The sequence below is a fragment of the Chamaea fasciata genome, unplaced genomic scaffold (assembly GCF_029207755.1).
Source record: "Chamaea fasciata isolate MVZ Bird 193981 ecotype frontalis unplaced genomic scaffold, bChaFas1.0.hap1 SCAF_5, whole genome shotgun sequence".
Taxonomy (NCBI): domain Eukaryota; kingdom Metazoa; phylum Chordata; class Aves; order Passeriformes; family Sylviidae; genus Chamaea; species Chamaea fasciata.
The window spans coordinates 14,357,194-14,371,128 of NW_027094090.1; the positions used below are offsets into that span (position 1 = coordinate 14,357,194).

General features: G+C 45.8%; 1 protein-coding gene across 1 annotated transcript; it reads left to right on the forward strand.

The window, feature by feature from the left end:
• Positions 1-8,290: 8,290 nt before the first annotated feature.
• SF3B2 (splicing factor 3b subunit 2) lies at positions 8,291-10,265 on the forward strand. The gene is given in 2 exon segments (XM_066184513.1): positions 8,291-9,463; positions 9,465-10,265. Coding segments are annotated over 2 exon segments (1,974 nt in total).
• The last annotated feature ends 3,670 nt before the right edge of the window (positions 10,266-13,935 follow it).

Genomic DNA, 13,935 nt, shown 5'->3' on the forward strand with positions numbered 1-13,935 from the left:
CAAATGCTGGGTCTCAGAGCATGATTTTTATACAGTTTTTCTGCTCAGAGGCACTGTCTATTGAAAGTCCAAATATTCATGTATTTCTTTATTTCAGAGTTGGGTTTTGAAAGGATTTCCTGACAGTATGAAAGGCGCTCCGGGAATCTTTCATTGGGGTGCTGATCTGATCATCCTCCCGACATCCTCCACCAAGACTGGTATCAGATCTTGATCAGCCGTGAAGTAGAGGTCCACCCTTGATGAATGGGCCATCTCCCGCTCAGCCTTGCCATTTCTGTTACAAATTTTGCTATTTCACAGTTGTACAATGAACCTTGGAATTTTGGAGACGCATTGTGCGGCTTTTGGGAGTCCAAGCTTCCAATGACAATTTTAAATTTATGACGTGCAATATTTTATACGCGAATTTATACACTACATCTATTACAGAAGGATGACAGCTTCAGTTTGAGAAGTGCAAAGAGCAGAGAGATCAAGTCCACTGGAGGACAACAGCAGTGACAGCAGCAGCAAAAGCATTCACTGCAGAGCTACCAGAGATCAGTGGTTAGAGTTCCCATGGCAGTCATTGGCTCTAGTCCTCCAGTCAGAAGCACAAAGTGAAATCAACTTTTCCACCCTCCTGAAAGCACCTGAAGTACTGGTCTCTTAAATGAAAGAGATCTGCCCTCATAGTTTCTCTTTATTTTTTTACAAAGACTTAAAAATTAAATACTGTGTTTCAGATTGACATGGAATAAAACAATTTTGGTTCATATTCATTCATTTGGGTTAAAAAAAGTGAAATGGACTGAAATAACTTTCATTCTCCTTACTTCATTGGCTGGAAGAAACGGTTTCTTTCTCATATAATTGGAAAAATAAAAGTAGCACATATCACTAGGAGACAGAAAAAGCACATTTAGGCTGAAATGAATAAATCTTCAGAAAGATGCAGTAGCTTCAGAAAGATCTGTCTGCATGGAGAAATAGCTGATAAATCTGGTGTTGCCAACACCTGTGACAGGAATGGTGTCTAGCTGTGCACCACTACAGCATCCTCACATAGCCCCTCTCCTGTGGTTACCCACAAGGTTCCTGGTTGCAGAAGACAGTGAGAACAGAGCAGACAGGAGTCAGATGATCTTGAGCTCTTGGCAATATAAACAGCTAAACGGACATTTTGGAGATTCTTCATTTTCAGTCCCAAATCAACTTTGATACAAAGGCTTCCAGAGGTATCAGTTGGTGGGAGCATGGTGTGATAATACCAAGGTTGTGGGTTCAATTTCCACATGGGCTAGTCCAAAAACTGAACTTGCTGATCCTTCTGAGTCCCTTCCAACTCAGACTATTCTGAGATTCTGTGAAATCTACCAATATATGCATGATAATTACCTAAAAGCATGACAAAATGATGGCTGGCTGAGCTTTTTAGTTTTAACTGTGTCTATCCTGTAACATCTGGAATCTGTACAAACACAGAAAGCATCACACAGAAGTCACACGTAAGTGAGAAGAATAGATTTTGTCATGGACCCTAATGATATAACCAACATAATAGGAGGAGAGCCAGAACACTGCATGCTAGTAAGTTGGGAATGTGTGGACAGATTTATATATCTTGCCCGGGATCAAGAATATATAAGCTCTGCTTTCTCTCAAGTATTTAATTATGCCAGATTGAAGAAATTTAAAAAAAAAACAAAAAAGTGTCTCACTTCACTTTGCTGATCTTCTCTTGTCAAATGGAAAGAAAGTGTTGTCACCACCAGGAAGGAGCAGCGGGGTATGATGGAAACCCAGACAAGCACAGCAAATGCCAGCAGCAAAGCTGGAGAAGGAAATGCCTCTTGTTTTCAAAAGCCATCATTGAGGCAGTTCCTTCTTGTCAGGAGAAGGCAGGGAGCAATCTTTCCCCTGCTGACCACCTATGTGGAGAACATTTCAACAACAATTGGTTTGGTCATGCTTCCTTTCTCGCCAGGTAGTTTGTGACCGTTACCCCAAGGTCCCAGCAATAGGGTCAAGGGAATAGGTGTCTGTGAACCCTGAGCTAGATGGCACTTCTGGGTCTCTGCTATATCTCACAGGGTAAGTAGCCTGCAACAGAAAACAGAAAAGGACTAGAGCTTTGGGGAAGTGAGGATCAATTTGAAGTTGGGGAGAGGGAAGAGAAGCAGCTGATTCAGGTGCCCTGGCAGCAAAATATTTTGAGGAGGTCCACAGGTAAATATAGAGACGTAGACTGGGCAAGGAAGATGTGAAGAGAGCTGGGCAGGGGATTACAGAGAATATGTTCAAAGTTGTAGTTGAATGTTGTGGTTTAGACAGATGGTCATGAAAGAAGTGCCATTTGCTAGCAGTTCATAAAAACATATTGCCATGTAGCAACAGAGGCTAAAAATGCACCAGGGCAATCCACCCACATGGCTACAGGGTCTCTGTTCCAAGAGTGGGCAAGTCAAAAATACAGTGGCTGTTTGAAGGGTTAGAATTGTAGTAGATATAGTGAATAAATTCGCATATAAAAATATTGTATGTTATAAATCTGAAATTGTCACTAAGTTTGGATTCTCAAAGGTGCACAAGGCTTCTCTGAAATTCTGAAGTCCATTGTGAAACTGTGAAATAGCAGAATTTGCAACAGAAATGGCAAGGCTGAACGGGAGATGGCCCATTCATCAAGGGTGGACCTCCACTTCATGGCTGATCAGCATCTGATATCAATCTAGGTGGAGGGCGTCTGGAGATTGAACAGATCAGCATCCCAATGTAAGGTTCCTGGAATGCCTTTCATACTGCCAGGAAATCCTTTCAAAACCCAACTCTGAAATAAAGAAATACATGAATATGCAGACTGGACAAAGACTCTCAATAGACATTGCCTCCAGGCAGGAAAACTGTATAAAATCTGTGCTCCGAAAACCAGTATTCGTGGACAAGGTTGGACAGCACCCTTGCTGCTGCACCTCTGTCCACCCAACATTCAATCGATGCCGTCGAATTTTATCGTGGCTGTTTTTAAATTGATTTTGGAAATTGCCAAACAAATTCTTTGACATTGGATTGGCGATTGATCATTTGTAACAGAATGCATTGGACCAACCGAGGTCCATGATGAAGTGCTCACCTAATAGTATCCTGATCCCTTCTGATTGCCTTGCAGAAGTGTCTGGAAAATTAATTGAAATCCTGGTGATTGCCAGATTATGCTTTGACTAGATAAAGCTTAATAATCAGTTCTTATTTTTGCAAGGTTCAGCTCTCACCAATCACATTCCAATTGTTACAGAAAGGAACAAGCATGATAAAATAAATTTAAAAATCCCTCAGCAATACATGGAGTTCATGTTCTTTATTATTAAAATCAAAATTATATTCATATAAAAGGAAAACCTTTGCACTAAGTTGCCAAGAGTTCCTTATATTCTGTTTGGCCTGCTGGGACATCATGGGAATAACTTACAAGAAATCTGTCTTAGTTTGAAAGACAAGTGTCTGCCAGGGAAAAGCCAGAGCCTCCCTTGGAGTGGAGAATGTAAACCCCCACCCTTCGAATTATTAAAATTTTGAAATTAAGGAGCTCTCAGGGAAAGGTACAGGGATAAGAATAACAGTTCTTTACTAGTATGTATAACAAGACAAACAAAACAACAACTACAGCATTAAAAACAAAACAGAAGCAGGAACCTCATGACAGCCTTCTTGGCCGAGACGGGAAGGGATGGAGGAGAGGCTCTGCTTCACAAAACCCTGGGACAGTCTGATCCCGGTGCCCCTGCAGGACTCTGAGGAGCGCCAATCTGGAACGGCAGGAATGAGCAGAAATCCCGGGCTGGTGGATGAGATGTACCAGTAGCTCCATGGTGGTAGTTGGAACAGTGGGATAACCCGGCAGGGCAGGGGGTGCGGGGCTACAGCGTAGCAAAAAAGACTCAGAACAGTGCCCAAGGAGTGGCGGTGGTGGGACAGGGCTGGCCCAGCTCCAGCAGGGCAGGAGATGGCAAGCTCAAAATTCCTGGGCACACAGGAATTACACAGATGGTGATAGATTTTCTAGGACCGGACTTGGTAGTGGCAGTGAGTTCCCCCATAGTAAGTGTCATAAATAATTAAAAGCCAATCCAAAATCAAAGGATTTATTTAGCAATTTCAGAGATCAATTTTGAAACGCCACAATAAATCAGGACAATATCGATCGAATGCTGAGTGGTCAATGGAACAGCAGCAAAGGTGCCTGCCAATCTTGCCTATAACTGCTGGGTCTCGGCGTACAGTTTTTATACAGTTTTTCTGCCTGGAGGCAATGTCCATTGAAAAGTCTGAATATTCATGTATTCTTTTATTTCCAAGTGGGGTTTTGAAAGGATTTCCTGATGAAATGAAAAGACTTCCCAAAAAGCCTCCCAAAACTTCTCTTTGGGATGCTGATTCACTCATCTCCTGGATCCTCCACCAAGATTGATATCAGATTCTTGAGTAGCCGTGAAGTGTGGTCCATCCTTGATTAATGGCTCATCTCAAGACTAGCTTCACCGTTTCTGTTGCAAATTTAGTGGTTTTCACAGTGAAACAATGGACTTTAAAATTTTGGAGACACCCTTGAATTGCTTCCGAGAATCCAAGTTTTAGTTACAATGTATAACTTTACCACGTACAATATCTTAATACGCAAATTTATACGCTGCATCTATTACAGTAAGCAACAGCTTGGCCATCCTCCTTCTGATGCTGAGAACGAGAGACTGCCTGCTGCTTCTCTCAGCGCCGCCCTTTACTTGCCCCCTCCGAGGGAAACTCTCAGAGACCAAAGAAGTGTAGCCCGATGCTACACTCCTCCTCTCATGACTTTTGGCCACCTCTTTGTTTTGGTCAAGCACCCACAAGTACCCAGCAGTTAGTCCCTTAGCAACTAATGGGGAAAAAATCCCATAAATAAAAGAGGAAGAAATTTAACCCCTAACAAGAGCTCAAAATCGTGATTTCTTAAATGTTGGAATAAATCAGCCAAGACTCCATTTTCTTCATGCAGAAAGCCAATTCTTTATTCACAAACTCATATTTATAGGAAATATCAGAAGGCACTGTGTTTAACCTAATTGCTCAGCAGCACAGTGAAACTCAGTTCATTGGTCAGTAAGTGCTACTGTATATGTCTAACAAATTTTCCCTCTCTAGATATGTTTACATTTTTCCTTTGTGGGTTCTCATGGGACAAATCTTATTGTTTACACGGGTGCATTTGCTTTTCACCCTCAGAACAGACGGTTGTGTTAAATGAACTTCTCATTTTCAAAACAGCTTCACATGGGAACTTGCAAATTGCTTGTTAGCTGCACTTAGAAGAAATGACAGGCCAGGTTTGGCAATTTTAGCAGAATGAGGCCTGATTTCATAAGGCCTTTCTTTTATAATTCTTCTACCTGTCTAAGGCATCTCAGCCTTTTTGTTAGTTAAAAAAGGCTCATGTTCTGATGTTAAAACAGCTCAGACTTGTGAGGGTATTATCTCATTAAGGTTATCACTGGTTATCTATTAGATATGGGATAAGATACACAAAAGACCAATTACAATCAACAAAACATGTCAAATTCTATTATGTCACCGACACAGGGTTTCACAGCATGAGAAAACAAAAGAATAATGTCCAACATCTCTTAGGCAAATGGAAATAAATGACCAACGTTTTAAAGTCCAAATAGTTGAGACTCGGGAGAAAGTTCATTAGCTGGAAATGTTGGTCTTTGACATCACTGAATGTCCTCCTGGATCCTGGAACAGTGAATAACTAAAGAAGGCTAGTAGGAACACTATACCACAATGATGACATAAGGCTTTTGTTCGCAAATTACCTCTGCAGTTTGCAGACACAGCTATGTCTTTGCAGTCCTACTTCTGTTCCTTTTCTGGCTACAAAGGCTGCAAGGTGATTAGGTTATTTCTCTTTCCACTGGGCCTCATTTCCTCGCAGGCAATCAGTGTCCGATTAAACAAAGAGGTAACTGCTTTGAACCTGCTGATGATAAAACACAAACACTCCCTCTCTTCAAGTCAATTAATCAATTAGGCTTTGCTGTTGTACATTCAATTGGGATTTAGATTTGATGATCTTTTATCCAAATTTCTGATGTAAATACTGTATTATTCAAAATGATATGTTGTCTAAATTTCTAAGGTACATATTATATGATTTGGGTGTTCTTAAGGCACTAAATTCCCCTTCTTATCATTTTTTTAAAAATGAGATGTATGTCTTTGGTTATAAGCATGAAGAAAGATCAAGGGAAAACAATACATGTAGTGAACAAGAAGCTGAGAGCAATCAGGAATAAGTCAGGTACGACAATTAAGAATACTTCAGATAATACACATATTTAATAATACATGTGAAATTAGGTAATTATGAATTTCTGAAATACTGTATCTCTGAAATCATCCCAGAGTCTGCAAATAGCTGACAAACCTCAATTTAGTGAGGTCTTGGATAATTATTTCCACATAATAGTTCCCAAGGTCTCTCTAAAAATAGTTCAGCTGTCATATGTAAAGAGTCAAATTGCCAAGTCAAAGTGACTTGAATCCAGTTTTGATGCAGAAAATATCTGGGTTTATTGGCAAATTCTCCATCCAAGTAGAGCCAGGGCCTGGCCACCACCCAAGCTCCAACTGGGAGGGAATTCCCTAAACACATTTTAAAACAAGGCTCTTAAGAACAGCAGTTATCAGTAACGGTTAAAGACTAATCAAACCATCCAGCAGTTGGATCCCTCTGAAGTTTCCTTCAGGATAGAGATGTTTCAAACACAACAAACTGCTAGAGTGCTTCTGTCATAATAACTGGGAAAAACCACAAGACTAGCAGTTCAGAGGAGGCTTTCAACAAAGATCAGATATCTTTTCTTGGAACTCTGAAAAATACTTAAAATTATGACACAGCATTGGGTCAAACCATAGAGCCACTGCAGGGACTAGCCAGAGAGCCTACCTCATCTAAGAAATGCATAAGCTGCTAGAAAACAAAAAAGAAGGGTCCTGAAATGACATGTGCCTTTTAGATAATTACACAAAGAGATGATAAAGCATATAAGAAGCTGACTATAAATACAGTATAACATTTTTATGAATAGTGCCTATTATAAAATCAGTAAATTCACATAATGTAATCAATATATCAGCAGTAACCGTCTTAGGAAGTTGACATAACACCTTACTAAACAGTCATGTACCTATGACAGTAAAATGAAACAAAGGAAAACACTGAAACAGCTTACAGTCAACAACAGCCATAATACAGAATCATCATTGACTCTTCCATGTTATCTATGGAAGATAAAACAGCAGAGATTGTAATGAGCAATAGAATCTTGGACAAAATCAAGGGTGAACACATAGTATCTTCTTTATCCACAAACAGGTGTTTATCAGTGTTTCATCACAGCTGTTTTAGTCAGAGCCATCTCTTAAAAGAAAACAACTATATATCTTACAATATTGAAAAGTAATATTTAGTTGTCTCAGATTGCAATGCAAGATGTAACCAGAAATCTGTATTTATCACCATCTGTTAAAACCAGGTGGGGCAGTGCTCTTTATCTCTCGTATAACCCATTCCTCATAAGTCCAGGGTGGGGGAGCGGGGTGGGGAGAGTGTCTCCTGTTAATGGCCCAGGTGTTAAAAGCGGGTGGGACAGTGTCCTTTATCTCTTCCATGACCCATCCTCCCTCCAGGAGATATCTTTTGTTAATGGGCCATTGAGTCTCACTGCATGACCGATAAAATCACATCATCCCATTGTGAGATGCTCCGCCCAGGGGGAGGAGCCAAACATTTCTACCTGGATATAATGGGAGACTTGGAACACAACGGACAGCCTTTTTCAACTGGATTCCTAGAGGAAGACCAGACCTTTCTACACCACCACTCGACCCGGAAAAAAAAACTTCATCCTTCTAGAGCATCACTGCTTCAACAGATCAGCATCTGTCACTCCAGGAGGACTATAGCCACTGTTAATTGGGACTGCTATCAACACCCTGACCAACAGGGTGTCAGGTTGTATTCTGGCTTTGTCTGCTTGAGCAGTAAAATCTCTTTTTGTCGGCTAATTATTTCTAAACTTTAAAGAACTGCTGCAGAAAAAATTCAGGGTTATAGGACTTAGTTGAGAACTTAAAATTAATTGCTGCAAATAATCTTGGGAGAAGAGGAGAGCCGTGGGCCGGGTGTGGGAGACAGCCAGACAAGATGGCGACAATGGCCAAGCTGACCGTCCCCACCCCCTGCACCCCTCACAAGGGGGCTCACATGGGTACCAAGACCCCCCTGGCCCCCCAAGGCAGCCCCATGGGAGCCCCCTGGCCCCATGGGCCCCCCCCGCCCCCTGGTGACAACAGCAGAGACGCTGAAGACTCCGGGGTGGGCCCCAAGATTTCGCACATGCTGGAGAAGATCCTGCAGCTCAAGGAGAGCTGCCAGGAGGAGCTGGTGATGTTCCCAGGGGTCTCAGCTGAGGACAAGATGGAGACAGAGCTCTGGGCATCAGCATCAGCCTCCAAGGCAGAGGACAACACAGGGACATCCAAAAAGGAGCGGAACCGGAAGCGCTGCAACCACAAGAAGAAGCGGGGGAGAGGCAGGGCCCTGTCGGGGCCCCCAACCCCGACATTCCCCCGGGGGGACCCTGAGCCCATCCTCGGGGACACCCCTGAGGTGGAGATTGAGTACGTGACTGAGGAGCCTGAGATCTGTGACCCCAACTTCATGTTCTTCAAGAGGATTTTTGAGGCTTTCAAGCTGATAGACAAAGTGAAGGAGAAGGAGCCAGAGCAGGCAGAGAGCACCAGGGCCCCTCAGAAAAAGGGACCCAAGGAGGGCACCAGGGGCAGTGATAGGGACACCTCCGAGGATGAGCAGGAGAAGAAGCAGGAGGTCCCCAAGCTGTCCAAGAAGAAGCTGAGGCGCATGAACAGGTTCACGGTGGCTGAGCTGAAGCAGCTGGTGGCCCGCCCTGACGTGGTAGAGATGCACGATGTCACCGCACAGGACCCCAAGCTGCTGGTGCACCTGAAGGCCATGCGGAACTCGGTGCCAGTGCCGCGGCACTGGTGCTTCAAGAGGAAATACCTGCAGGGCAAGAGGGGCATTGAGAAGCTGCCCTTTGAGCTGCCCGAGTTCATCAAACGCACGGGCATCCAAGAAATGCGTGAGGCCCTGCAGGAGAAGGAGGAGCAGAAGACGATGAAGTCCAAGATGCGGGAGAAGGTGCGGCCCAAGATGGGCAAGATCAACATCGATTACCAGAAACTCCATGACGCCTTCTTCAAGTGGCAGACCAAGCCCAAGCTGACCATCCATGGGGACCTCTACTACGAAGGGAAGGAGTTTGAGACACGGCTCAAGGAGAAGAAGCCAGGCGACTTCTCAGACGAGCTGCGGATGGCGCTGGGCATGCCCGTGGGGCCAAACGCTGACAAGGTGCCCCCCCCCCCCGTGGCTGATCGCCATGCAGCGCTATGGACCCCCCCCGTCATACCCCAACCTCAAAATCCCGGGTCTCAACTCCCCCATCCCCGAGGGCTGCTCTTTTGGGTACCACGCCGGGGGGTGGGGGAAGCCCCCTGTGGATGAGACGGGGAAGCCGCTCTATGGTGATGTGTTCGGCACCGACATCGCCGAGTTCCAGATGAAGGAGGACGAGGAGGAGATCAACCGTACGCCCTGGGGGGAGCTGGAGCCATCGGATGAGGAATCCTCAGAGGAGGAGGAGGAGAGCGATGAAGACAAACCTGACGAGACCAGGTTCACCACCCCCACCGACAGTAGGTTGATCACCCCAGGAGGCTTCTCCTCGGTGCCGGCCGGGATGGAGACCCCGGAGCTGATGGAGCTCCGCAAGAAGAAAATCGAGGAGGCCATGGATGGGAGCGAGACCCCCCAACTGTTCACGGTGGTCCCCGAAAAACGCACGGCAATTGTGGGCACGGCCATGATGGGGTCCACCCACATCTACGACATGTCTGCGGTGACAGGGCGCAAAGGGCCGGTGACAGAGGCGCAGGGCCTGGAAGTGGCGCTGACTCCCGAGGAACTGGAGCTGGACCCCACAGCCATGACGCAGAAGTACGAGAAGCACATGCAGGAGCTGCAGGCGCAGGTGGAGAAGGAGGACTTCAGTGACATGGTGGCCGAGCACGCCGCCAAGCAGAAGCAGAGGAAGCGGAAGGCGCAGACCCAGGACGCTCGTGGTGGGGGCAAGAAATACAAGGAGTTCAAGTTTTAGATGTCACTGCTGTCCCCTCGGCGTCACCACCCTGTCAGCCCCCCCTGCACCGCCCTCTGTCACTCCGCAGGGGACCGGTGCCACCCCGGGATCGGAGGACGTCACCCCCGCTGTCACCCGGGGCCACGGTTCGGGTGTTGGGACAGTGCGGTGGCACTGTCCCCGTCCTTGTCCCCTATCCTTGTCCCCCGTATTATCCCCAGCCTGTCCCCATTGTTTTCTAAATAAAAGGTGGCGCCTCACCGCAAACGAAAAAAAAAGTAACAGAGCTGCAGCGGCCGGGGCGGGGTGAGGCCCGCCGCGCCGCCCTACATCTACAACAGGTCTCTTAGATGAACACAGATTAAATAGAGATCAGCTGGTCCCAAGTGACGGGCAGGCAACGTTTCGAAGAGGGGCGCGGGGGAAACGGGGCGTGTGAGCTGTTCTGCCGCCAACTAGGGAAGGGAAAACTCCGCGGCACCGTCCTGCGGCCGCGAACCGAGCCCGCCGTACCGTATCACATCCGTAGGGATTAGAATATTAACTCCGGAATGACCGGGCTTCGGCGCCGGTGGGAGCCATACGGACCCGTCGCGGCACCGCCCTGTGCCGCTGCACCTCTGTTTTCGCCCCACTAAAGTACTTGCGGTTGGAAAACAGGAAGGAAAAAGGCAATAAAAAAATAAACCCTAAAAACTGCACACCGCAAGGGGAAGAATACCAAAAGACGAAAGTAGAAAACGCTAGAAAGACACAAAGCACCCGCGGCTCTTGTGTTTCGGAGTGTGCGAGTTCCGCGGGGGACCCGCCGACCCAGGGGCCCAACCCCGCTGGAGCCGCCGGGTCCCGACAGAAGCTTTGCTACAAAAATACTGTCCGGACACCGCCGGACTCGCAGTTTACGAGTTCCGCACCGAGCCGTTGCACTCGGGGCTCCGGGGATTTCTGCAGGACGAGACACGCTCTGACGACCGCCAAGCCACCACCCGCCGTCCCCCGCAGCCGCCACCGTCCCCCAGAGAGCGGGAGCCGGCCTGCCGGCGCCATCGGGGGGGAGGCGGGTAACTTAATCGCGCCGGAGGTAATTTTGCAAGCGTATGCAACATAGTTGCGGCTCCGGGCTCCCGGTACTTAGTTTCTCCACGCGGTTGGACTCCCGCCGCCCCGAGATAGACCGGAAAATAGAGAGGTCGCGCGCTCCCGAGCATCCATAGGCAGGGACACACACACAGGTGCTGTCCCGGAACTGCAGTGGAGGCTCGGGGTCCACTAAATACATTTGCCGAACAGAGGACCAGCCCCTGCACCACACAACACAGTAACAAAGGTATCAGCATATACTTCTCCTACTTTCTCGTTTTCCCAACATATTTTGCCTCTTGTAACTCCAAGTTTGCCTTTCTTTACGTCAAGCGTACGTTTCCGCGCGCTCGCCGCTGCCTCGTGCCATTTCCACATCACAGTTCTATTCTGCGGCTTGTTTCCCCACGCTTTAACACACGGAATGTATTTTCCGGTTCTTGACCGTTCACTCTTAGGCTGCCGCCCCTTCCGCGACTCTCGTTCGGCTGCGGATCTCCCGATACGCGGTTCAGGACCGCGTTTGCGTTCTGCGACTGGCAATTTTGGTCTTCCCACGTGCGCGCTTTCTCCCGGGGGTTGTGTTCGTTTCTAAGTGTTCTCTACGCCGTCTGCAGCCCCCGTGCACTCGCCACCCGCGTTTCGCCTCACCTGCAGGCTCTTGTCTTTGCTTGTTCCGCGCTGATCTCGCGGCTAACGGTAGCCGTAGCCTTTTGCTACTTTATAGATATTCGGTGCTTGAATTTCTTTCCGTGCTGATCCTGCGGCCAGCGACGCTGCCGGTGGTTGCGTTCGCGGGCTGTGTCTCGTCTCGCTGCAGGCTGCTGTTCGCTGCCGCCTGGGCCGTACTCGCGGCCAGCTGCAATCTTCCTTTTACGATTTTGTATATTCCGTCTCTAAGTCCCGTTTCACCGCCCCGTTCCGCGGTCGGCTTGGCTCGTTTCACCTTCTTCTTTCGTGACAGGCTGTTCGTCTTGCATCGATCACATCTTCAGGGTCACCATATATTGGAATAAACCAGCCGAGACTCCATTTTCTTCATGCAGAAAGCCAATTGTTTATTCACAAAGCTCATATTTATAGGAAATATCAGAAGGCACTGTGTTTAACCTAATTGGTCAGCAGCACAGTGAAACTCAGTTCATTGGTCAGTAAGTGCTATTGTCTATGTCTAACAAATTTTCTCTCTCTAGATATGTTTACATTTTTCCTTTGTGGGTTCTCATCGGACAAATCTTATTGTTTACACGGGTGCATTTGCTTTTCACCCTCAGTACAGACGGTTGTGTTAAAGGAACTTCTCATTTTCAAAACAGCTTCACATGGGAACTTGCAAATTGCTTGTTAGCTGCACTTAGAAGAAATGACAGGCCAGCTTTGGCAATTTTAGCAGAATGAGGCCTGATTTCATAAGGCCTTTCTTTTATAATTCTTCTACCTGTCTATGACACATATAGAGCCCAAACAATCAGATGCACATACTACACAGAGTTTACAATAACTTTGGGGAAAAATACTGATTTCTGCCGACTAAGCATCACCTTATATGCATATTACTAGTATAATTCTAACACCACAAGTGTCACAATTTGATTTTTTTTTGATAAAATACTAGTAAGACTATGTCATACACTTTATGAATATCCTAGTATCACCATCACCTCATATACGGCTTATCCAGATCTGTTCCAAACCCTGAGAAAGGCTTAAGTGTCTTTAATGCAGTTAACAAATAGCAATGCTTTTCATCTATCAAAGCAAATGGTCTCTACTATGCCAGCTATCACCGTTCTCAACCAGGTAACCCTGCAGAAGACCAAATACCTCCTACCATCCATCTTTTTAAGACTAGTGATATTTTTCAAGACCACGTTTTATGCTGGGACTCTAAGCAAAGGAGTAAAATATAGTATATTTGTGAATATAGCTTCAAAGAAACTTTCAGAAACCTTTTTATTAATGCTCAGTGTTTTTTTCAAGAAAACTGTTCCAAAGAACAGAAAATAGAACATTAAAATAAAAGAAATATTGAAGTTCATAACATACACTAATGTGTCTTTGTCTCCTCATATGGCCTTGTGCTATGTTTAGACAATTCGAGAACTTTATGTGGAAGAATTAGTGTTTTTGTGTAACTTGATCAATTATCAAAATATTTCTGTTTTGTAATCATGATGTAATTACTAAGAATAGCCAAGCAGTGAAAGAGCAGGCTTTATTACCAACCTGACATTTATGATCTGGACAGGAATTCAGTTCAGTGAGCAATCCTCTTTTCCTCCCCATAGATACCATAAAATCTATCAACAACATACAGCAAATCTCTGCTGAATGAAAGACACAGCTTCCAGTCGGTTATCTGTCTGCACCAAACAATTTAAACTCTTAGGAGAAGGACAAAAAACCCAGGAAGATTACGCTGTAACATTTTTCAAAGCCAGCTTTCACAGTACTTCACTGCAGCACAACACAGTTCTTACCTCAGCTGCCTTGTAAGCTCCCCATGAGCTTCATGAAACAGCTGTATAGATTACATCTTAATTGTTAGCTAAGTCACAGAAATGTTAAATATGAGAATTAGGATTAATTTATCGTTAAAAATTTGTAG